Genomic DNA, 27,968 nt, shown 5'->3' with positions numbered 1-27,968 from the left:
TAGCATGTCACATATCATAAGTCTCAATGGTATAAACATAAGTAGATGTCTTATTCATAACATTAGTCATAGTTTCAATTACAAAGAGCCCCCACATAAATACCCTTTTTCCCACATAATCACCATTACGAGATAATAAAAACTTATCAGATTCAAATACTAATTTAATTTTTTCCTTATTTAAGAGTCCACCACTAATACGATTTCTAAGTAATGCATGAACATACAAAACATTATACAGAGCTAGAGTTTTTTCCAAAAGTAAGTTTAAGTAAGATCTTTCTTTTATCGAGTACTTCTAAACTGTTAGAGTTTCTCATGTAAACTTGTTATCCTTTATCTACTTCTTCAAACTCGGTGAATATTTATCTATTGTAAAAGAAGTGTTTGGAAGTGCCAGTGTCCACTACCCACTCAGAGTGATTTTCCACCAAATGGACTTCAGAAACCACAACATCAATCACCTCATCTGAATTCTCGATCAAGTTTACTTGTGGTTTATTTTCATTTTGATTACGATGTTTATGACAATCAGAGCGTCGAAAGCATTGGTATGTTTTGTGTATTGGCTTTCCATATACGTAGCAACTCATCAGGTTGTTGACTTATGTTTGATTCCTGTCTTTTTGAAGTTGGTTGTTTTCCTTGTTTGGGAGTTGTTTTTCTTCTTTGGGTTGGGAGAATTCTTGAACCTGTTATGATTTGCAGCATAGGAAGATTCCACGAGATTAGCCTTATTTAATAATTCATTTATTGGAATAGAATCCTTATCTTTAAGACGATTTGCTTCCTTAATTTTCATGTGGAAAATAAGCTCTTCCAAGGACATATCTTGCTTCTTTTGCTTCAAAAATATTTTGATAGTCAGACCATGACTTGGGTAGTTTTTCTATCAACACATTCGCCTAGATAATCTCATACATTTTCATCCCTTTAGCTAGGATGTCAGAGACAAGCCTTTCATAGACATGTACTTGACCCATGATGGGTTTATCGTCGGTCATTTGGAACTTTAACCATTCTCCAATGACATACTTCTTGATTCCGACATCATCCTCTCCGTACTTCTTTTGTAGAGTATCTCAGATGAACTTGGCAGATTTATCTTTAACAAACAAGTCAAAGAGTTTGTTATCCATATGATTAAGCATATGACCTCTTACTAATTTGTTATTCTTCTTGTGTTTGGCTTTGGTTGCATCATCTTGGGGAACAACAATAGCTTCTTCATTTTCATCGATTGTGGGGGCATCACATAAGACATAATCAACTTCTAATTGCTCAAAGAAAATCATCATTCTTTGTGACTAGCAACGATTGTGGTTTCGTCTAGCGGTTCAAGTTTGAATATATCAGGGATGAACATGTGTTTGCGAAAATCATGTGTTTGCAGTAAAGTAAAATTGCTTCTAAATTGTTGAAAAAATAGTTTACTGCAAAACGAAAGATTAGAACTAACTAGAAAAATAAATAAGGTAAATAAATGAAGACCAAGTAATTTTACTGTGACCTGTAATCACTGCCTTAGAAGTAATTTCACTCGGACTGGTGTAATCCCACAATGGACATTGCCCTCAAGGTTAACACAATTTTCCAAATTGCATACACCCGAAATAAGGAAGTAGAACTCTAAATAGTGTTGCTCATTTTTGTAAAAAAGGAAAATATTTTATTCAGAGTAAATCCTATCGAAAAAATATCGAAGGCCGTTGGAAAAACCTTCACTATGCTTTGTGAACAGAAAAAATATAGAAGAAAATAGGAGGAGGGTGAAGTGAGTGAGTTGAAAGTGAAAGGGAGTACCTCCTTTTATAGCTAAAAAATTTAGGGCATTTAGGTAAAATTACCAAGAGAAAAATCAGTAAAAACTTCTCCAAAAATCTCATCTTCTCCCACTTTTTAACATTTGAATTTTAATTAATTTAAATTTTAAAATTCAAATAAATATATTTATTTCTTTGTATTATTATAAAAATAACCAATACCTAAAGAACACAATTTCTTTAACTTTCCCATTCACAACCTCTGAAGACCACTCAATTCCCCTAAAGAGTGTGAAATTACACTCCTCCCATGTAATATAGGAAGCTAGTCTAAGCAATCTTCAAAATACACAAAATTAAAGATTTACCTTTTAGATTACAAATCACCCATTCCAACCTCTCATTCCACCCCTCAGCCTACAAGACAACCTGCAAGTCTGCATGACTTTGTCCTAAACACTGCAAGTATAAGGGCACACACCGAAAATATGATTTCAGACTCCTCATCAGAGTCACATAATACACAACCTTTATCCATAATAATACCCATACAAGCAAACCTATCCTTCGTAGGAAGCCTTACACTTCCTTACCTTAGTTATAAGTTGCTAGCTAATTTTAACCATACTATTTATTACCATTATCTTATCGAAACAGTGCCTTCCACGTCTCTTCCACTTGTTAATTTAACAAGTGGATATCCATATCTCCATCGACACTCCCATGCATCCGGGAATAGCAGATAAATTAACCGTTTTTTAAGCTCAAAGTTTCAAATGCAATGAGCCGTGAAATTTATAACGGAGAAAGAGATACAAAATTGGAAGGAATCTATAATATATACTGTTGAATATCCCCTCTCCCCCTTAAATACCACACTTGTTCTCTACATCTTCGCCATCATTCTAAGAATTCCCTTTGTACAGCCTTTTTATTTTTTATTTTAATAAAGCAATGGCTGCTCTTAAAGCTTTTCATGTCTCCGATGTGCCGAACCTTGAAAAAGCTTCCCTTTCTCTCTACTCCACCCGATTTTCCAATGGTACGTTTTAATCTAAAATTCAATCTTTTTATTTATTTCTTGTTTATTGTTATAATCTGGGTTCTCCTTTGTTTTTTATGTTGATGATTATATTGTGAACCTTATGATGGCGGGGCCTTATATTTTTGGGTGTTTTTTTGGTGTAGGGGTGGAATTGAACAGAGCAGCATCGTGTAGGATATCCAACTTTTTGCTTATAGGGCACAGAGGGCATGGCATGAACATTTTACAAAGCTCGGATTCAAGAATGAAAGCCATTAAAGAGAACTCTCTCCTCTCCTTCAACTCTGCTGCTAAATTTCCCCTTGACTTCATTGAATTTGATGTTCAGGTAACCATTCAAATTCTTACGAATTTCCTCTCTTTTTTCTGGGGTACCCCCCAATTTGTTGTAGTCTTTGAAAGAATCGAAATCTTATCATGTCGAACACATGAATCTGAATGGTTCTTCTCCAAGTAAAATATTACTGATTGAGTTTTTTTTTTGTCAAATGAAATAAAGGATTTATGGCAGGAAGAAATAAAGAAAGGCATTGTGGATTTTTGTAGGTTACAAAGGATGACTACCCTGTCATTTTCCATGACGACGTTATCCTCTCTGAAGAGAATGCATGTTTATTTCTCTTACATACTATCTTTGTTCATATATATATTATTCAAAGATTGAACTTTGAAAATTGGTATGAATTTCAGGGAACTATTTTCGAGAAAAGAGTCACAGAATTGTGTTTAGCAGAGTTCCTTTGCTATGGACCCCAGAAAGAAGCAGGGAAAGAAGGGAAGTGTTTATATAGGAAAACAAAGGATGGGAAATTTGAGAAGTGGAATGTTGAAACTGATGATTCACTTTGTACATTGCAAGAAGCTTTTCTCAAAGTGGAGCCTTCTTTAGGTTTCAATATTGAGTTGAAATTTGATGACTACAAGGTTTATCAGCAAGACCATCTCACTCGAATTCTCCAAGTTATCTTACAGGTAAACATACATATTAAAAGGATGAATAAATGATTTTTATTTATAATTGATGTGAAATTTATGGCAGGTGGTGTTTGAGTTTGCCATAGATAGGCCAATAATCTTCTCTACTTTTCAGCCTGATGCAGCTCAACTTGTTAGGAAGTTGCAGAACAACTATCCTGTAAGATATTCAACCTGCAGTCTTAATGCTTGGTTCGGTTGGTTTTAGGATTATTAATGTTTCTATTTTGGGGGAAATCCGACAGGTCTACTTTTTAACAGAAGGCGGGACCGAAACTTACTACGATGTTCGGAGGAATTCGCTGGAGGAGGCCATGAAGGTGTGCTTGGAAGGTGGTTTGCAAGGGATTGTTTCAGAGATCAAAGGAGTGTTTAAAGATCCTGGCGCAGTGCGTAAGATCAAACACTCTAATCTCTCTCCTCACTTATGGCAAACTGAAGTAAGTTGCTAGATTTTGCAACATGCTAAGAACTAAGACCTTTTTTAATGCATGTATCTGACTTTGAGTATTGCCTTTTTAATTGCAGCAATGTGCCCGAGGCAGTTTGCATGCAATATTTAATGGGAATCAATGGAGTGATCGTCGATTTTGTCGCAGAGATCTCACAGACGGTGGTGGATGGCATGATTAAGCCGGACGAAGTGATTATCGGAGAAGAGAGCTTGAGTGAAGGGAATGGGGAGAGTGAGGCAAATTCAAAGCTTGAATTCTCAGAGAAAGAGCTCTCCTTTCTGTTAAAGCTCATCCCAGAGTTGATACAACAGCACTAAGTCTTGCCCTTAACCATATTGTTTATCCCATATCATACCCCATCTTTTGTACCTTTTAAAGATGCAACCCACTATATGTTTGTAGATAAAATTGTTACTTTCTGAAACCATTCCTGATGTTCTTCGGCTTGGCTTTTATTGCACAAATATGATGGACGAGTCATGGACATGTGGAGACAAACTTCATTAAACTAATATATATTTGTTGAGTTGAATATGGGTTTGGGCCTAATTCCATCTTACCCAAATCTCAATTTGACTTTATTCAAAAACAGCAAATGACCAGCACATGTCGAGTTACACATTTAAGGGCGACGCTAAAAAAATTCCCAAGACCATAATTGAGTTACAATTTCCATTTCATCATTTTATTCATTTTTATTTTTATAATTTTATAGGAATTAGATTACCTTTCAATCACAAAATAAAATTTACTCTCGTATGAAATTTACTTGTCTAATACAATATAATTTAAAATAATTATTTTTTATTTAATTAGTATTTTGATACAAGGGTGGGGAGATTAAAGTTTTGGTTCTCATCACCGGTGGTGGAATCAAATTTTTATGAGATAATATGTGTTCACTTTAAATTTTTTTGATTAATTAATTATTTTATTTATTTTGAAATTTTATTTGAATTCATCTCATTTTAAAATTGTGATCTGTCGTAAAAAAATATTTTTTTCTTTTGCAAACAAAAAATACTTTTTAAATCTGCAACGACCTGACACCCACATGCAAGTGAAAACTAAGAGTCTGTTTGTTTTTTTGTAATTGGTTTTTCGAAAAATATTTTTCTCATTTTTCAGTGTTTGATTGGCGGAAAATAGATGGTCAATATAGTTTATTTTCCTGATCAACTGAATTTATGTTGCATTTTCTAGAAATGACTTACGGTCTGATTTTTCGTAAGTCATTTTACGAACTTTTCACTTCAAAGTATAAACAATCAGAACATTATTATTTTATATATTTAATATTAATATATTATTTTAGTATCATTTTGATAAAATATTAATTATTAAATTATATTTATTAATTTCATAAAAATAATATTATTGAATTGTTAAATATTTAAAATATATTTCTTATAATATAATATAATATTATTATTTTAATATTTTAAGTTTTAATAATTTAATAATATTATCATTTTAATAAGTAATTAATATACTTAATAATATATTATTTTTATTTTAATAAATATTTAATATAATTATAATATTTCTATTTTAATAAGATATAATAATTTTTTTTTAATTTTAGATATAATATTTTAATAATAATACTGAAATAAATAATATTAGATAAATTATTCTAATATTTGAAAATTAATATTATTATTTTGTTAATAAATAATATTATTTTATAACATTTGATGTTTAGAGTAAAACAAATTAGAAAATTTATCAACCAATGGAAAATAATCTACACAACATCAACCAAATACTGTAAAATCATTTTCAGAAAATGTTTTCTAGAAAATATAATTCGTTTTACGAAATTTACTCTCTGAAATCTGTTTTCTATGAAACAAACGAACCCTTAAAAGATGTAGTTACTGAGAATATTGTAGGGGAAGTCTTTGAGTTTGATTATCTTGAGGACATTTGACAATTCAAGTTAAAGCATTCTTTCTCCTTGATGATAATTTGTACGGTCCGTCGAAAGGATAACACTAAACTCCAACAACCTGTAAATATAGATGCAAACACGTAATCATGCGTGCTTATTGAAGTGAAGTATATATGGAACATATTAATGAATAACATAGAGATCATGTAGACCTTAATTCTTGTTACATTCGGACAAGACTAATTCGGGACAGCTGCAAAAGGGATTTTAGGTTAACAATTTGAATTTTTATTAAGTTATATTAAATTAATAGAATTCAAAATTTTAAAATTTTATGAAATATAAAATTAAATTACAGATAAAAATATAAGATATATTTAAATTATACAAAAATTTTAATTTTGTTGCTACATGAACATTCTAATACTCCTTCGTTCATGAACATGAACTAAAAGACAATAAGCTAGGTAGAAAAAACAATTTCGGCCAAGTATATATGAAATGACAAATCCATTGAATTAAAGAGGAGGGTGCATAAATCTGAATATTAGGGCAATCAATCATGGAAATGAAAGGATATGTGGGGAAGACACCGCCCTAAAATATCATTTACAAAATTCATGATGAAACAGCTGTAATAATTAAACACATGACAAAATTAAGAAAAATGAATTGTTTCGACTTTTGATTCTTAATATAAATGTATTAATGATAATGTAAACAAAATACATGCACATATGATAATGGCCCCCATCATCCCTTCCACCCATATTGTCATAAAATACAAATAGAATCACGTATGGTTGCTAGATTTGAATTGATAAAATTTTAGAAAATAAAATATTAAAACATCTTTTATATTAATATTTTAATAATAAATCAGATTTTCATAAAGAAAAGATGCAATGAAAGCAACATAATCTTTTAAAACTTTTCCTTATATGCATGCTATATCTTCTAAAAGATGTAGCACGTGTCAACAATCTACTTGTATCTATTTAAATCTAGACACGATATGTAAGCGTGAAAATTGAGAATAAACCTATCAGATTGTTTTCCGAAGATAACTACAACAAAAAAGATTTAACTATGAACGATCTTTCATGATCAGAAGGTGTGATGTGATTAATGTAACACAGAATTTCAAACTGTCGTAATAATAGAGAAAACCATGCCATAAAATCAAAGAAACAAATGTGCGATAAAACCAAACAAAAACAAATACATCAAGAAAATGCAGAAAGAAAGAAATCAAAATATATATTATATTTATTTAAATCTAAATGAAAAGAAAATAAGAAAAAAAATACGACAACACTAGATTGTCGCTTAAGACAATACTAAAGTATATTAAAATTTTGTATTAAGTAACGAAAAAAGAAACATGGGATATCTTAATAATGGGATGTCGTCCATCATCAATATCATGATCATGGTTTACTAGGCTTTCGATTAAGAAATTGGGATAGACTTTTCTTCTCTTCTGTTTTCTTTCTGTGTCTAATGTTTTTTTGTTATTTATGGTGTTCTTCCTGAAGATGACTAGTCTATAGTTATACTGAAACGGGGGCGGTCGTTTTTGGTTGGAATTCTTTAAATCGGACAATGGGGTTGCTTGATCTTCATTCATTTCCAATAAACAAAATATGACCTATGCATTTCGTTGCTGACAGTAAAATATTATAAAAATCTTTTGTAGTGAATGATTTTACGTTCACATTTATCACATGTTCTGAATACTTTGAATTGAATTCCACGTCTTACAATAGGAAAATCAACGCTCAAACACACAAGTGAAAGAACCTTAGATTTGATATTTCATATGAACTTCTTAAAATCAATCTTCTACCGAACTTGCTGTAGAAAACAAAAATTTATTTGTATTATGCAATGAGAAACGGTTAAAATTTAGTGGGAACAGAAGCTGTAAAAAGATAGAAAAAGTCAAAAGATAAATGATAATTAACGTTCCTTAACCAACAAAATTATGAATCAAATCTAGTAGTTGGGGAGTAAAGACTAAAACTTTAAAGCTTTAGGCAAAATCTTCCATCTTAAGCCAGTAAAAACTTACAATTACAACACAGTAACAAGTAACAAGCATATCCCATCTGCATGATTAAGTTGCAGGCTAACCAGAAACAACAAAATCTTCATCTCATGATCAACTTCAAGGCTTAGAATTTAGGAAACAAAAGGATCACACTTCTCACTTTGGGTAAATTCTAAGGTTTTCCCTTTCATCATCCACAAGGAACCTCAGCTAATCCTTATAGTTTTCATTTGACCCTTCTAATGGATGATATCCACGATTATCATTCTCTTTCTTTTAAAAAATCTTTGTTGTGACCCTCTTTTGAATACATAAATCAAAGTTGAGGGAATTAAGGAAGAAATCTGTTAACCACTAAAGATGGAAGCTCATCATTTTTCAAAAGTTGCATCCATCTCTTATGAGGATTTGGTGAACTATTTAAACTAATCATAATGCGGTGAAGTAGATGGTATTTGAGTGGACGATTGGGATGGAATGTAGAAAATATAAAGTATTACAAAAATTATATGAGCCCTTGGATGATGTGTTGGGTGGGACCATGGAAATGGAGGACTTTAGGGCTCCACTTAAAAGAGAAAACTGGCACCAAAGTGGGTTACTTGTTTTATAACAGACAATGAATAAGTTCCGACCTCTCCGAGTCAGAAATAAGAAGAGTTGTTTCCAGTTTAGCCAATACCCTTTTCTCCTATATATAAAAGGAACCTCTCTTGTCTTCCTTCTCCCTACAAGTCTTCCTTTTCGGTTTCTTTTGCCTTTTTTTACTTTTCTTTGTGGGTTTCCTTTTCCTTATCCGTACATGGGTTTCTCTGCTTGATTTCAATCAGCTAAGCTTGCTCGAGTTCGGTTTTCGTTTGGCCTGGCCTGTGGGACTTGAGGGATTCAGATAAGTGAAAACATACTAGCTTAAGCTAGCATGGAAGGTCAAAACTTTGTTGTAAATGGAGGGGTGAAGATGCCCATTGGCTATAGGTTTCATCCCACGGATGAAGAGCTTGTGGTTCATTACTTGAAGAGAAAAGCTTTGAATCTTCCTTTACCAGCTTCTGTCATTCCCGAGTTCGACGTTCTGCAGACAAATCCATGGAGTCTGCCTGGTTAGTCTGCCCATTCGTTTAATTCTCAACGTTAATGCTTTTAGTATCAACCCTATATATATATATATATATCATTGTTAATATTGTGTGGGTTTCAGGTGATGTGAAAGAAAACAAGTATTTCTTTAGCTGGAGGTATGGAAATGACAGTAACAATAAATGCAAGAGAGTAGCTGGTTGTGGTTACTGGAAGCCCATAGGCAAAGAGAAACCAATTTTAGCTTCCGGAACCCATCAAGTAATTGGAATGAGAAAAGCTTTGGTTTTCTTTGAAAAGAAGCGTTCAAATGAGTCCAAGACTCGGTGGCTCTTGCATCAAATTCGCCTTTCAGCCTCAGCAGGAACCCTTTTTCCAACACAGGTAACAAATTTCTGCAAATATAGCAGCCGCCATTAAAGCTTTCATAAGAGCTGTGCTTCTATTGGGTATGGGTTTTCTATATTGCAGATGTTCGAGGGGGAGTGGCTAGTTTTCAAGGTGATTCAAAGGAAGAGAAAAGCTAAAAGACATGGTTGTAGCAAAAGTCAGACAAGTAGTGCAGACAGCATGGCTAGTTGTATTGATTTCACAGTGGAAGACACCTGTCTTTGGTCCTCCTCCTCAACCTACTTCACCAAGTTCAAGTGAAACTACCGAGGTGTTTCCCGGTGGGTTATTAGATGAGGACACTAGTTCTTTTTCACAATGTTGTACGAGAAAGCAGTGAAAAAAACGTCATTTGAGAAATTGTGTTGTGGAAGCAAAACCCAGAACTTTGGTTACCCAACTTTATTTAGTTTTTTTCTTCAAATACGATACAATGATTGTGAGAGGGAAAGTGGTGCCACAAATTATTGCATAGATTCTAAACTTCAATTTTATCATCAAAAGGCAAATGATTTTCCTGAAGATGACCAAAAGTATATACAAATATGAAAAGAAACAGAAGGCATCCAAGTGTATATTATCTAATAATAACATCTGCACATGGGGGCTCGATACCCTTTGTAAAATATGCTTCCATTGATCGAATCTATGAGAGACTTTTCTAGGGCTTGTGTTATTTGACATTATTTTTAAGGGGGTTTGGGTTCGAGCCACATTTAAGAGTGAATCGATTCTCCCTCGTTGTCTGAATAATTAATGCGTTGTTCTGATAAAAAAGAATGGCTTTGGTTGCGTAGGGAAAGGGAACAAAGACAGACAAAAGTGGATTTTCAAAATATTTTTCAAGGCTTTAATCATAGCGCAACTTCTAAATTCTAATGGCATGATCATCAGAATAGGATTCTTATAGTCAGCCAATGAACCCAAAGAAGAAGAAGATGAAAAACATTTTTTTAAAAGAAAAATGTTATTTATTTTGCCTGACCTCTCTCGCCTACCCATCTACAGAACATCCAGATTTCAATCAAATTACAAATTTAGTGTCGCTGTTTTATTTAAATTTAAAATTTAATGTCAGTAATTAGTCCAAATATTAGTTATTCCCATGAAAATCCTAACGTGATTTTCTGTTAAGAATAGTATTTACATCATAAAAAGTTTTGTATTAATATGAACGGTTAGAAAAACTGCACATGTCTCGTAGACATAAATACTTGAATCTAATATCTTTAGAAAGGATATCACTCCTTTATACTATTGTGATCGCTTCATAGGTTCAATGTTACTTATCTAAATTGACTAATGACATACTAAAACTATACGATTGAATCCAGAAGTTAAGTGCATTAGATGGACCGAAACCATAATTTAACCTCCAAATAACCAATATATATATGAAGGAAACTCATACAAGTCACCGAAACAATGCAGTTGGTCAAGATATGGTTAGTCATACATTTTCGTAAATTTAAGCTTCAATCCTTGTATTTAAAGAGTTTGTTTGTTTTTTTTTTAAATAAGCCAGTATACTTATTGAGTTTATAATATTTATTTAACTGCATGGGTGGATTTTTTAATACAATTTAATAATAATATTAGCTATGTAAATTAAATGAAGATTTTTAGATTAAAAAATAATAGAATTTAATTTTGAACTTTCTGTGTACATAAATTAGATCCAAACTTCATTAAATATAAAATTTGTTTTTAGAATATTTTAATATAATTACAATCTACAATGTAATACTTGTGTTCAATTTTAAATAATAATAAGTTCATTTATATATATAGATTAAACTGTTTGAACCCAAGAAGAATACATTACCATATATCATTAGAAAATAAATTTGTAAGATGAGTACATTTGATATAAGTGATGAAAAAAAACAAAATAGGAGTATCAAAAAGGGATTGGCTTGTTGGAGATGTGATGAATTAAATGAAAGGTGCTTCATCAGAAGCGTGCAATCCCTTGATTCCTGCAACACCATCAACTGTTGTCGTAATCTTAAAAGTCGAAAAGATCTGAATTGACATAAATTAAAAGAATGAGTTAAAAAATTCGAGTGTGACCTCTACAGTAAAATAGATATATATATATATATATATATATATATATATATATATATATAACAACACAAATAATTCGTAAATAGTAACAATAGAATTTATTCGTCACAGTGTAACATCATTAATATGCAATTATACCTTTCGTTGTGAATAAATAGGATAGAGACGTTATCCTCCGAAAATGTACCCAAGTTAGAATATAGTAATTAGGTGGGATCTAGCCCCCAAAGAAGATCCTAATTAGAAACAAGACAAGGATATAATATATGCAAAAACAAGACGGGATCAAGTCTCATAAAGAATCAGGACGGGATCAAATCCCATGTAGAATTAAGACGGAATCAAATCTCATGCAAAATCAAGATGAAAATCAAATCTCATTCAGAATTTGGACTGGGATTTAGTCTCATACAAAATCAAAAATGCATCCGTATACAAATTAAATGTGATTCAACATTATTCATGAATCAAATGTGTCATATATATATATATATATTCAATTTGCAAGCATGCTTACATATAACAACAACACACAACACAATATCATAGCATATAAAATGTATAGAAAAGGCCAAGGGGACACCCATAATAGCTATTCAACACCGGTTAAGTCTTACGCTTTCCACGACGGGTGGTTCTAGGTTTTGCAAAGTGGGGACCTAAAAATAATATCACTCTATGAATACGAAAACCATATATCAAAACAAAAATATACTATAAAGTCACTAAATAATACTTACGCGTATCTCAAGATGAGCAAGTGGAATCGAACTGAACGAAACATAGGTGATCAGGATCTACTGGAGAATAGTCTAAAGACACCAGAGTACATTCGGAAATAACACTAAAAAGAGAATTTTAAAACTCACGATTTACTTAATATAATTATGAATTTAAACAGTAAATGACACAAAACAGTCTTTCGCGTCAAAATTTGATAAAACATATTGCGAAAATAGATTTAGAATGTAAAAAATATAAAGATAGGGGTCTACAAAAATTCAACATGTTAATGGGTCAGGTTAGGTCAATGGGTCAAATTCACTTTGGTCAGATTGATCTAGAATTAGGGTCAGACCGGTTCATTCGGTTCAATTGAAGGTCAAATTGGTTCGGTCGATTCAGAAGCTTATGCCACCTGAAGTAGTCTCACACGTGCACGGGGGTGCGTGAGGACACCTTTCGTGGCCGATTTACGATGGGAAATTTCACAAAAAAAAAATTAATGCATGGAAAACAACTTACTAGGGTCGGTTTGCGGTGGAGCAAGGCGGAAATATGATTTTTAGAAAATACTGAACGGTTTTACTCTTCTCTATTCGAAACGACGACAATAAAAGTATTGGGTAAAAAGGTTTGTCACGACAGACAATATGGTGTCGGTAGTGAGAGTCATGGCAGCATGAGCGTTTACGGAATAAAGAAAAACAAAATCAAATGACAATGGAGGTGAGAGAGCATGGTAGCAGTTTGTGAATGAGAACTTCCAAATAGATATCAGAATTTCAAAAAAATTAATAAAGTTACCGAAAAATTTAGAATGCGACACTTCCACAAAACACTTCTAAATCATCTCAGCCATCTCCCCTCAATTATAAAAGCCGATTGTGACCTCCCCGACGACCACCACATCACCACCGCTCTGGCCACCACCCACGATGGCCGAAAAACCCTAATCTACCTTAGAATGCTCCTCTCAACACCTTGAACTTAACCTCAAGAACCATACACCCAAAAACCACTCGGACCGACACATATCTTAGGGAGAAGGCTCACCGTTTACCTTCATTTTTTATGACCTTTCGAGTTCCCGAATGCTTTTTGGCTTCCTGACGATCACTCTTCCTCCAACAACGATCAAAACACAAATTAAGTGACACTCACTCTCTCTCATGTTTTTTGTGTGTGTTTTTATGCTCAAAACTGGTTAATTGCTTATGCCTCTCTTCAGTTGGTGCAGGGTTTACATAGACGAAAAACTTTCCCCATTCGATGTCCTCTTTGCATAAAAAGGGGATTTGATTTTGGGGATTCCCTTTCTCTTTTTGTTCTGATTTAGTTTCAGACGGGTTCACTGTTGCCTTTTTCTCAATGTTGTTGACATTGTATGTTTGTTTTTCTCTTGATTTTGGGTTTTATTCGGTTGATTGTGTTGCCTTTGGAAAGATTTCTTGCTTATTTGGGTTTCATTTATTCTGTTTCTTCGTTTGAAAATACTTCTGAAGAAAATCGACTGAAATGGCTCGGACATAGTTTCTGTTCGGCGCGTGGTGCGTGGCTTACCGGCGCGAGGTCTTCACTCATATTTGATCGATCTGATGATGGCTCTTGGGCTCTTTGAATTTATTTCCGTTGGATCGAAGAGCCTGATCCAACGGCTCTCATGCGACTGCACTTTGGTGTGAACTTTTAGGGTTTAAAACCCTTAATTTGCTTCGATCTAAGCCCTTGATCTGCATTCCAGAAATGGGATGATGCGACGCTGAGGGTTAAGAATAAAACTCTGTTGCTAGAACGGGCCTTCCCACTTGCTTGCTAGTTTAGGTAAGTTGTTGGGCCTTTGTTGGACCTTAACTCGGATTTGGTTATGGACTTTGTCCCTGACAAATTTGCATGTTGGGTTAGGTGGGTCCTTCTGTTGGGTTTAAACCCTTTCTTTCTGGATTCTTCCTCTGGACCTTGAACGAATTGGACCCCAAAACTTGAACTATAAACTGGATTTGGACTTCCGAATTGAATTATACCCTGAAATAAAGATGACAATAAAACAAATAAGTTAATATTATTAATAATAACATACTAATTATATATAATATATTCTATATACATTTGCCTAAAAACTATAATATATATTATACTACTATTTAATATTATATATATATATATATATATATATTCTAAAAAATATATTAAAAATATATATTATATATACTATGTATAATATATATTTTTAATATATATATATATATATATATATTTAAATATAATATACACATACAATATACTATATATATTTTTGAAAACTGTATAATATATACTATAATATATACACTATATATATTTTCAATAACTATTAAAGACTATATAGATATTTTTAAATATACTATATACTATTAAAACAAATTTTCGGATAAAAATAGGCGTCTACTGTACTAATATAGTTAAATAATTAAGTTTAATAAAAATGCTAGATAATTTGTGACTTAAATATCACAAATCAACAATGCAGTGAAATATGTAACTTTAGGTGAAATAATGAATCACAATATCATACTTCTTAGATATGATAATAAGTACAAAATTCTATTCTTAATTATCAATACGTTATCTTCTTTTAATAATGTTTTAGTACAGAAATATTAAATAGGCTTAATTAGGAAATAAGTGTTTAAACTAAATTGTTTTTTTCTAAAACAAGTGTCCAAATTTTTTTATTCATCTTGACGTCTAACGTTACAAATGTTATCACTTTAGGTGTTTCAGCTGTAACGACCATTAAATTCTATCATTAAAGGACATAGTCATGTTCTGATAATTTTAAAATTTTAATTTAAAATTTAAAATATTATTATACTTAAAAAATCCCACAAATTTTGAAAAACTTAAAAAAACTCTAAAACTTTAAAAATTCTAATTTAAACTCCTAAACCCACACCATCCGACCATACTTTGATGTCGATGAACCTCCACCGGATCTCACCTCTATATGATGAACGATAACCCCATGAAAAGCCACTGAAACAAAAACCAATCAACGACCAATCAATGTGTACCCGACAAACCCTCGATGCTCCAAATTACGACTCCACACGATCATGATTACTAATCGACATTAAAGATGATGACGCCTGACTAGGAAGATGGCAAGGATGACATCAACGCTGACAATCATAATCGACAAGGACAATGTCGATGGGTTAGGGCTAGGCATCTAGGAATTTTAAGGATTTGAGATTTTTTTTTTGTAATTTAAGAGAAATTTGGTTTATTTTTTTAAAAATAATAATTTTTTAAATAAAATTCTCAGAATTACTGGAATGTGACATGTGTCACTTAAACAGAATTTTTTAACGGACATTACGGTTGGGGCACCTAAAGTAATAACGCTTATAACGTTAAACACATAGATGAATAGAAGAAAAAATATACATATATTTGAGAAAAATGGTATAATTTTTACACTTAATTTCTAATTAAGCCTATTAGAAAATACTCAATATCCTTCTTTTATGATTATCGATGTTAAGTTCATTTTCCGATATACTAATTTTTTGTATAATCACTAGGTACTAAGCATGCGAGAATGCCTAAAAAGCAAACAAAGCAAAAATTGCATTTTTTAATTAGTTTGATAATATAGGGAAGAGAAGTTGGATTTAAGGAAAGACAAATTAATATAAAGTTAAAAATTTGTACAACCGAAAATTTGAAAAAAAAATCTTATCAAAATTGGTTTTACGCGATTGAAAATGTTGACTTATATGTAATATATTATGTTGTAACTATTTTATAATAACTTAAAATGGTGTAACCAGAAAACTTATCTTATAGGTTAAAAGCGGAACATAAAATGTTATAATATGGAACTGAAAAAGTTATCAATCGTTATAACATAACATGTTGAACCTAAAATATTATAAATGGTAAGAAAATAAATTATAAATGGTAAATTTGATAAATACTATTAACATTTTAGTTGCGTCTAAAATGTTACAAGAGTTTAAACTTATATGGCCTTAGACATTGACACGATAAGAAAATAAGTCAAAAGCTAAAAATATTATGAATATCTATAATAAATTTGGTTTCCTCCAATAATGTTATGATTCACTAAGAAAGTGGGTTGTGACCTAGAATGTTAATTTTCTTTGTAATAAAATCGATTGCGCTTAAAATGTTACTTGTTTAAGCCAATGGGGGTCTTAAACATTCTCACGATAACAAAATAACTTAGAAGCTCAAAATATTATGAATATCTAAGCTCAAAATGTTATCAATATCTATAAAAAAATTCAGTTGCATCCAAGAATGATACTGTTCACTAAGAAAGTAGGTTGCAATATGGAAAGTAGGTTGCAATATGGAATGTTAATTTTCTTTGTAATAAAACTGGTTCGGCCTAAAATGTTACCATAGTTTAAGTTTATGGTACTTTAGATATTCCCACAATAACAAAATAAGTTAAAAATTAAAATGTCATAAATATATATATATATATAAATCAGGTTGCACACAAGAATATTAGCAGCCACTAAGAAAATAGATTGAAATCTAGAATGTTAATATTTTGTGTAATAAATTTGGTTGCGTCTAAAATGTTACTTTAGTTTTGAACAAAATATGTTAAAAAGTTAAAAATGTTATGAATATTTATAATAAATCCAGATTCGCCCAAGAATGTTATTAATAAAGAAGTATTGATATCTATTCATAGTGAACCAAGATAAAAGAAAATTAGAAAAAAATCAAAAATTTAAATATCGATACTTAATATTTGGCGATCGATACTTTTAAATATCGGAAAAAATTGAAGATAAGATCGAAATTTAAAATATAGATACTTATACGGTAATAATTGATACTTTTAAATATTAAAAAAGTTTATGAAAAGATCGAAATTTAAAAATATTGATAATTATGTGATGATGATCGATACTTTTATATATTGAAAAAGTTAATGAAGATGATCGATAGTTAAAATATCGATACCTATATTATGATGTTCGATAATTTTTCATTTATATCTATACTTACGCTCTAATATTTGTGGAAAAGTTTGATACTTTACAAGATTCTCATTTTTCATTTTTTTAATTCTAAAGTATTGATAGTTTTCCACAAATATCGATACTTTTAAATTGAAAAAAAAAATGAAAATGAGAAGACTACAATGTATTGATACTTTTCCCCAAATATTAATACTTTCGAATTTTTAAAAAATATGAAAATGAGAAGGTTGCAAAGTACTGATATTTGTCCATAAATATCAATACTTTTTAATTTTTATAGATATTCATAGCATTTTCAGCTTTTTAACTTATTTAGTTATCGTGAGAATGTATAATGTCCCATTAGCTTAAACTCTGCAACCGGTTTTTTTACAAAGAAAATTAATATTTTAGATAACAACCTACTTTCTTAGTGAATCATGACATTCTTAGGCGTAACCGTATTTATTATAGATATTCATAATATTTTCAACTATTAACTTATTTTATTATTATAGGAATGTCAAAGGTCTCGACAACTTAAACTCTGGTAACATTTTAAGAGTAACATAGTTTATTAATAAAAATATTAACATTACAAACTACAACCTACTTTTTTAGCTGTTAACCTATTTTGTTATCACGTGAATGCATAAGATCTCATTAGCTTAAAATTTCGTAATATTTTATGTGCAATTTGTTTTATTAATAAAGATATTAACATTATCGTTTAATTATCGTTTCTTTTGATTTTAGTTATTGTTTTTTGAATTCAAAATGTAATAAGAAAAAATTTACAGTTTGTAATAAAAATCACAATGATTTTTATTTATCTTTATTGAACGTTAAGCTAATTTTTGGCTATTACCGTTTAATACAAATTTAATTACTACTCATAAACATAATTTATATAATCCATATGTAGATCTTTCATATATGCATAATTTTTATTGACGTATAAATGGATATCTTTTTAAGGATTAAGTGCACAAATGGTCCATCGATTTTAGGGTATTATTTTATTAAGTCTTTCGACTATTGAAAGTTATAAAATGATCATTCGATTATAGAGTGTTGCTTTGTTGAGTCCCTCGACTATTAAAAGTTACCAAATGGTCACATGACTATTCATTATGTTCCAAATTCGTCATTTTCTATAAAAGTTGTTGGTATTCTTAATTGAACGTTAACTACTGACTGTGATATGATAAAATATGATCACAAAATCTCAATTGACTGTCATATCTAAGTGATCATGTTAACGTCCAACTTAGGCAACATCAAATTTTTAACGAAAAATAATGAGTTTTAAACATAATGAATAGTTGAGTGATCATTTTATAACTTTTAATAGTAGAGAGACTCAACAAAGCAACACTCTATAGTCAAATGACTATTTTGTATTTAATAGTCGATGAACTTGATAAAGTAGTACTTTATAGTCGGAGACTATTTGTGTACTTTACTCTTTTTTTATTAACATAATTTTTAGCTATTACTTTTTAATTGGACATTATTTTTCATTAACATAAATGGACATTAAACTATATTAAAATGATATTTTTAGACACCAAACTTTCAAAACTTATATAACAGACATTAAGTTTTAAATTTTATTATAAAGTGGAAACAATACTATTATCTATCATTAAATACGTGATGTGACATACTGAATTAATAAGAAAATATCTCGACTCTTTAATTGTAACTAAAATTTCATTTTTTACTGTTATTAATTAAAATAATTTTTATTATATTTGTTGAAACGAAAACAAAATAGATATAAATAAATTAAGTATTATTTTTAGTGTCATTTTATAAATATGGATTTGTACCATAAAAATATTTGATATATTACTAAAAGTTAAGGATTGTTTTGATTGTTTTTATTTAAGTTTGGTTGCATTTTTCTTATTAATGTAATACTATAATTTTATGAATGTAATTTTTAAAAGAGAAAATAACCTCAGTGACCAAAAATCTCATATAATATACGATTTTAACCAACTTTTTCCGCATTTTCCAAAATGACCAACAAAATCGCAATGCGATCGCTAATTCGCAACGCGATCTCCATTATCGCAAATTCGCGTTGCATTTCGCGTTGCGATAGTTGGAAATCGCGTTGCGATGGTATACAATGTCGTTGCGATTTTCCCAATTCGCAATGCGAATAAGTAAATCGCAACGCGAATTGGGAAAATCGCAATGCGATACTGACTATCGCAATGCGATACTTACTATCGCAATGCGATAATACAAAATCGCAACGAGATACTGACTTTCGCAACTCGATTCTGACTTTCGCAACGCGATTTACATAGCGCCATTCGTATTAACGCGTATTTTTTTTTTCAAATTCCAAACACGAATTTTTTCTTAATAAATCGGAAACTGAACCGTCCACAGTAATCGCAACTCATAACCTCAAACCCAAAAACACAACACTCAGTCTCATCTCCATCTCTCACTCTCTACGGCGAAATCCGTCCCTATCTCCGAAGATTTCCGTCCCCATCGCCGGCGAAATCCCTCACAACCATTCACAGTCAAAAATCCCTCACAATCATTCAGAAATGGAAAATCAACCTCCGAGGGTTAGTTTTTTTTTATTTTTATTTTGAAATTTTTGCATTATTTTAGGTTTTTCATATTGAGATTGATGATAAGTTTACTGGTAATTTCAATAATAGATTAACCATTTCACTTAGATTTCTTATTAAATTCATTCGATTGCTGCCAATACTGCTAAACTGTTTAGCCTGTGAAGTTAGTATTTGTCTTTGCTTTGTCTTTTGGTTGAAGTAATACAGAAGAAGAATAGTTTCGAGAATGAAAATCGCAACGCGGAAATAACGATCGCAACGAGATAATCGCAACGCGAAATAAAAATCGCAACGCGAAACCAAAATCGCATTGCGATTTTCATTTCGCGTTGCGATTTTCATTTCGCGTTGCGATTTTCATTTCGCGTTGCGATTTTTATTTCGCGGTTGCGATTTTCATTTCGCGTTGCGATTGTCTGGTCGCGATAGTCATTTCGCGTTGCGATTCTCTCGTTGCGATAGTCATTTCCGCGTTGCGATTCTCATTATCTCGTTGCGATTTTCATTTCAACCAAAAGACAAAAACAGTGTTGCAAATTTTAGTTTCAAGAATAAACTACTATTTATGTTTATTGTTTTGTTTTTGGTATATCTTGACAGTGTAATTTTGGTATATCTAACTTGGTATGTTTATTGTTTTTTTGTAGAAATTTTTTTCGGCTTCATTGACATTAAGGAATAAAGTTAGCCTAGCCACTACAATTGCTTCGAAGCTTTCACCTGCACAAAGAAAATTGTTTGAAGAAACCTGCTTCGGGCCATGGCTGAGAGTACAGCATCCGGGTGGAGATGCTAGTTTGACCCATTTTTGGCTTCAGACCATGACTAGCGATCTACCCGACAGTATACAACGTGGTGAGGAAGAGATATGGTTTCATTTTCCACCGGCGTATACTTGTTTTGGGCGGAAGGAGTTCTGCTTAATCACTGGTCTACGATTCGGACATGATGATGTAGGTCGGTACACTCGTCATATCACCCGCCCATCATGGTTATCCAGGGTTTTTCCTGATGAGTCAATAGAGAAGCCGAACTTACACGTCGACGACATGAAGAAATTGTTTAATAAGAAAGATGGTTTTACTCGGATGAATGACGTCGATGTTGTCCGAGTATGCCTTCTACTACTTTTGTATGCCGGCTTTTTAGGCAGAGAGGCCAGACAACCTATTCCTCAGGAGCTAATATTATTGGTAGAGGACCTAAATGCATGGAATCTGTTTCCGTGGGGTTCGTATATATGGAAAGCTACCTGGACTAAGTTGTCGTCTGCCTTTGATGACCGCAAAAGTTTGCGGGGCAATGGGTCGAAATACACTTTGTCAGGCTTTGTTTGGGCCTTTAAGGTAAGAATTTCTATATAATGTTTTCAAAATTATAATTAATTATTTAACAATTACTAATGTTTGTTATTATATTGTTTGTAGATTTGGATATTCGAGGCTTTCCCCAGCATGCGGACATATGCATTAAAATCCTCAGATGATATTCCTAGGGCTATTTCCTGGAAGAGGAAGCGTATGTTGGATTGGGAAGACTTAATACCATATGCGACAATAAATAATGTAAGTTAACACAAATACTATCATATATAAACAAGTTATTAATAGTATACGTTTAACTTTGTTTTAGTTTTTATATTTTTAGGAGGCCAACACTCCATTAATGAGACTGACACCCACGGAGGCTGAGCTTGCCACTGATTGGTGGCAAGCTAGTAAGCATTTTTTTGATGGCACGAATGATGAGCAGCCTCCACTTCCTCCACTTCGAGAGCCATCACCTCACCCAGAGCCATCACCTGATCGACCCGACTATACACCTCTACAACGAGAGCCATCACCTATCCCGTCACATCATCGAGTCTCTTCTCCACCATCACCTCATGATAGGCGACCGACAAAGATGCCACGACTTCTATCTCCCTGTTCTCCACCTCCACGGGATGAGTCAAGGGAGCTACGTGATGAGGTCAATGCCTTGCGTGAGGAGATCGGTACTCTACGCGATAACGATGGTGCATGGCGTGTGGAGGTGTCTACTTTACGTGGTGAGGTTGCCGCTCTACGTGAGATGGTAGTATCGTTGCAGAATGAGGTTCATACTCTACGCAACGAGGTAAGTTTAAGATTTTCCATATTTAACTTGATGATAAATTTACTCGTAATTTCACTTAAATTAACCATTTCACTTAGATTGCTTAGTAAATTTATTCGGTTGATGCCAAAACTGCTAAACGTTTTACTTTAACACTGTGAAGTTAGTATTTGTCTTTGTTTTTTCTTTTGGTTGAAAGTTTGAAATATATTTATCTTTGTTTTCACTGTTTAAATATCATGTCTGTTTATTTACTGATATTTGTATTTTTATTTAGCGGACCGATAAGGTGGATGCTTTACGTCGGGTTTTTCTTGCACGATAGAGTTCATGCATCAGACGGCGTGCACGTGCTATTAAGTCTCCGTATACCCCAATAGTGCAAAGACACCGCAAGAAGAAGCCTGACTCGCCTATCATCCCTCAATAGTCCACTCCTATCGTTGAAGAGGCCCCTATCATTCCTCGAGAGTCCCCTCCCACCGTTCAAGAGGCCACTGTCATCGTTGAAGAGGTCCCTCCCACCATTCAAGAGCCCGATTCACATGGCGTCATATGTAGGATTCTTGAGAAACCCTCTGACGTGCCGGACATGATGGATTCAAGTTGGCTCTCGTATGAGTTACCGGCCAGTACCATACCGGTATCTGAAGAGAAGAGGAAACAACTACCGGACACAATTCTGGATAACACCCTTTGGGCTAAGACCGCAGTTGATTTTTATCTACATGAGCGAAGCCAGGGGTGTTTCACTGACATATACAAGCTCAATGATGATATCTATTTGTTGCTTGATCGGTCTTGGTGGGGCGTATTATTAGGGGTCGAAGACAATGGCTATTTCGATGGAGGGGTAAGTCTTATATTTTTCTTATATTTTCATTTGATTATTTTTTTTGTAAATTTATGTAAGTTACTAATATATGTCTTTTTTTTGTAAAACAGCATATCGATGCGTGGGTGTCACGTTTTCTAATAATTAGGAAACTTAAGGAAAAATAAAAGAAATACACGGTATACAATTATGCCGACGTCTTTTAACTCCGTTCACTTGAAGAATCAACGAGATGAATCATTTACGTTGGGAAATGGACAAGCTAAACTTTATCCTGCATGGTGGGAGGTCGATAAGGTTAGTGTTTATTTTAGATTGAGTTTAAAGGTATTCATAAATAAGTGCGCAAATGAATGAATTATTACTTATGATTGCAGATGTTTATCCCTGTTTTGGAACGTAACCATTGGCTTCTCGTCGAGCTTCAGATCCCATCCCTTAAGGCAATAGTATATGACAGCATGATAAATTACATATCATTGGCTGATTTAAGAGATATTATTAAGGGATGGAGCTCTTATTTGGCTAAATACTTGGATGCGATAAATTATTGGACTCGTTCTGGAAACAATAAGCCAAAGAAGCTCAATATTACAGTTAGCAGAGACGAGACCGCACCACAACAAACGAAAGGACCCAGAGGGGATTGTGGTCCTCTCGTATGCTTGGCGTTGGACCGTTTGATCACAGGAAGTATAAAGTATCTACCTCCCACCGATATAGATAGAGCTGCAGTAGGCTTGTGGTTTCGATATTATATGGCTAGATCGATATATACGAGACGCTGCCTACCTGCATCCGCGTTATAAAAATGTCCATAAACAATTGGTATGTTTATAGGCTTGTGGTTTGAAAATGTTTGGTTAAGTACCTAGAATTCAATAATTTGCTATTTGTAGGTTTTAGATGTGTAGAAAGTGTTGTTTGAGCAAATGTTTGGTTTATGCAGGTTAATCTCAGAAGTGAGCTGCGTGAAAATGATGTATGGCTGCAAAAGTTGATTCAATAGTAGAAGTGTTATTTTCTCTAATAATTATTGCTTATTTTTTTATTGTTTAATTGATTTGTAAAAGGTGATTTGTAAAAGTTGATTTGTTTAATTGATGTTAACATAATTCTTATTTGTGCTTGTTTAATTGATTGAAATGTAATGGTTGATTTTGTTGATTTCAATCTGCATTATGTTGAAGGCAAAAAGTACTATCGCAATGCGAAATGAAAATCGCAACGAGAGAATCGCAACGCGAAAATGAAAATCGCAACGTGAAATTAAATTCGCGTTGCGATTTTCATTTCGCATTGCGATTCCCTCGTTGCGATTTTCATTTCGCATTGCGAAATTAGCGTTGCGATTTTCATTTCGCATTGCGATTCTCTCGTTGCGATTTTCATTTCGCATTGCGATAGTAATTTCCGCGTTGCGATGGACATTAAGATGATTGCCTATTAAGTGATAACAACTGGAACAGATCATAGCAATTTTCAAACTCAAGTTACTAATACATGCCTAACTGAAAATGTTAAAAGTTCACACATAAAATCTACATAATACAACGTTTGCATTTAAAAATCACCTAAGTTAACAGTCCCAAAAGGTGAAGCCAGTTGTGATTGGATTTTAAAGATGATTGCGATTTTGATTGCCTTTTTCTTGACACCATATGAGCTTTGGATTTTGATGATGATCCATATTTTGGTAGAGGAAAAGATGATTGTGATGGCACTGGTGATCCACATGTCAACCTTGTATGACCACTTTCCTTGCACCGACTACATGTCTATCTCTTCTTCTCTTCACCCTTAGACGGTATACGATCGTGACTTTTTGGTCGGCCAGGTAGCCTTCTGTCCATGGCTGGTGGCAAAACTATTTGTAAGTCATCTGGTATGTCCCACTCAGAAGGATGTGAAATAGGGTAGACAATCTCGGCATAAGTCTGTCGATATACTTCTGTAGTGTAGCAATCCATAGCGTATGTGCTTGAATCATCTTGGTTTAGATGAAGAGCAACTTTTATAACATGGCCACATAGATAACCAGATGTTTGCCATTTCATACAACTACACGTCCTTGCATTTAGATCGACAAGCCCATTTAAGTTATTATCCAGTACTTCAAACAAAGTGTTTGAACATGGTTCAACTCTCCATGACGTTGAATTCACAACACGTTTCGTTATCTTTTTTTCAGTCCATGGTGTAACACGATGTTCCAATGTTCCTGTAAATTTAAATAAATAATACTTAGTAAAATATATGATAAGTTACGAATTCAAAGAAATAATACCTGCATGGTTTCTTTTCTTGTAGTACCACTGTTGAATAGAGGCTCGAAAAAACTCCATTAACATAGTAATGGGTAATTTCCGGGAATGACGACTTAGAGCGTTAATTGATTCTGCACTATTAGACGTCATGAAACCATATCTTGCTCCAAGTTAATGTACTCTTGACCATCTTTCAAACCCGACATCTTCTAGTGTTTGAGCACACTGAGGCAAAACACGTCTTAAACAGTTTATATGCTTATTGAAATCCACTTCCCGATAAGCCTTTACAGCCTTCCAGTATGTCCATTTGTGCTTTTTTATACCAACAGACCTTGATTTTAGATTTCTATACAAATGAACACCACAAAGTCCATGAAAAGCATCTGGGAAACACCTTCTAACAGCGTTGTCAATTGAGTTTGCCCTATCAGATATGATTGTCAGATTGCTAATAGGACCTATGTAATCCCTAAGATGCCCCATAAACCATGTCCATGAATCAGAGGTTTCAGATTTGCCAACCCCGTAAGCTATTGGCAATATCCCATTGTTAGCATCCATGGCTACTGCTAATAAGTTTACTCCAAGGTATCGACCTTTCAAATGTGCTCCGTCAACTATAATAACTGGGCGCATGCAAGTAATAAACGAACGAATCTACAAAATAATATATACAAGAAATATAATCATTTAAATGTGAAATGCATGTAACTAACAGAAATGAGTCAACAGAATTATATTGATTTACTAACCGCAGCACCAATGGCGATAAACAGCAACTCAAAGCATCCATCTCTATCTGTTTTGATATGAGTTACCGACCCAGGATTTTTCAGCTTTAAATTGTGACAATAAGCCGGCAGTTGGGCAAACGATGCTTCTGGAGACCCCCTCAACAATTCCAAGGCATAACATTTGGCTCTCCAAGCTTGAGAATATGATATACTAATCTTGAACCGAGCATTCATGTCAGTCATAATTTCATGTCCCCGATATACCCTGCCATTCAAAAACTTTAACTCAGCCAGAAAACCACCCAACACCTTTTTGTTTGCCTGTCTATGGTAATGAAAAACTTGGGTTCTTGAACATGTATGTTTATCAATAAAAGTCCTAACTTGAAACATTGCGTAATCTTTTATCCTCTTTGCAATCATACGCCACGTACAGTTTTTGTCAATCGTACACCTTGTTTCGAAATGATCTTTGCTTGATTTGTTAACTTTTAGTTGATAGCCATCTTCCACACATTTCGTATGCAAAGCTATCTTCAAGTCTTCCTTTGTATCAAAACAATCATCTTTCTTGATACGAATAACTTTTGTGTAACAATCAACTGCTTTCTTTGCCAACTCTTCTTCCGGTAACTGAAGTAATTCTGGCATATTCCAGTTATACTACCGTGGCATTTTCTTTTCTCCGAGGACTTTTTCTTCTTCTTTTTCTTCTTCAGGATTATATGAATTACAGAATGGATGTTCAACATGTTCATTCACAGACGTAACTTCCTCCTCATTATCATCAACAACATCTTCCTCGACAACGGGTGTTTCATCATCAAAATTCGGGTATTGACCAATATCAAAATCATTACACGCAGGGTCTGTTTCTTCTTCTGAAACATCATCAAAATCCGTGTATTGACCAATATCAAAGTCCGGGTATTGACCAAGATCAAATTTCGAATACTGACTAGTACTCACAATTTTTTCTCTTGGCTCATCATCGTCTAATTGGTCAATACGAAAACCGGAATTTGGTGCTGAAAGTTGATTTGGATTTGGATTAGAGAAAGGCTGTGGGTTTTGAGATCCACTTAGTTGATTACTACCCGCTACTGACCCAACAATACTACTTCCAGGTTCAACAACATACAATGTAACATCATCACTTGAAACATTAATGTAAGCAATGAATCGTTCAACATCTTCATTGTCGGTTAACAAATAAACTTTACCATTTCTCTGATAAGATAGCCTAAATCCACTTAGGGGCTCTAAATTTAATTTCTTTAAAACACGTAACATTAGGGTTTCATAAGTTAACTTCTTTAATGACAGTTTTAGTTGAAGATTCATGGGTAAAGGCATATATTGTAAAACACCATGAACATTCTCCCATGACCCTCCAAAACACAAATCTATCCAAACATGATCAACATTAGATGATTGCATGGTTGTAACTAAACAAACGAGATGCGAAACTAAGACCTATTGCCGGATGGGGAAGGATGTCGTTGGATATTGGAACGGATGTCGCCGGAGAGAGTGATAGATGGAGATGGAATGAGTTGCGATTTAGGGATTTAGGTTATGAGTTGTTGCTGCTGCGTATATATATACACACAAAATTTGGCTTGCGAAACTAAAACCTGTTACGAACTTTGAAACTCGCATTGCGATTCTGTATTATCTCGTTGCGAAAGTCAGAATCGCATTGCGAAAGGCAATCATTTGACCATCGCAATGCGAAATGCAAATCACAACGATAGAATCGCAATGCGAAATGAAAAAGGCAACGAGGATTAACATGCATAAACTTTTAACAATTATTATTGAATTCTAGGTACTTAACCAAACATTTTCAAACCAAAAGGAGTATATATGTTAACAAAACTTGCATTATGTGTATTTTATGTGTGCACTTTTAACATTTTCAGTTAGGCATGTATTAGTAACTTGAGTTTGAACATTGCTATGATCTGTTCAGTTGTCATCACTTATTAGACAT

The 27,968-nt window shown here is 33.0% G+C and overlaps 1 protein-coding gene and 1 pseudogene across 1 annotated transcript; both read left to right on the top strand.

Annotated features, from left to right (window-relative positions):
• The first annotated feature begins 2,626 nt into the window (after positions 1-2,626).
• Positions 2,627-26,685, top strand: LOC120121699 (annotated as a pseudogene).
• LOC120121700 (NAC domain-containing protein 83-like) lies at positions 8,793-9,990 on the top strand. The gene is made up of 3 exons (XM_039141013.1): positions 8,793-9,285; positions 9,384-9,646; positions 9,734-9,990. The coding sequence occupies exons 1-3, from the start codon at positions 9,105-9,107 to the stop codon at positions 9,911-9,913; spliced, it is 624 nt and encodes a 207-aa protein (XP_038996944.1). The 5' UTR covers positions 8,793-9,104; the 3' UTR covers positions 9,914-9,990.
• Positions 26,686-27,968: the final 1,283 nt, after the last annotated feature.

Source organism: Hibiscus syriacus, unplaced genomic scaffold, assembly GCF_006381635.1.
Source record: "Hibiscus syriacus cultivar Baekdansim isolate YM2019G1 unplaced genomic scaffold, ASM638163v2 tig00110378_pilon, whole genome shotgun sequence".
Taxonomy (NCBI): Eukaryota; Viridiplantae; Streptophyta; class Magnoliopsida; order Malvales; family Malvaceae; genus Hibiscus; species Hibiscus syriacus.
This window is presented reverse-complemented; position numbering and strand designations above follow the sequence as displayed.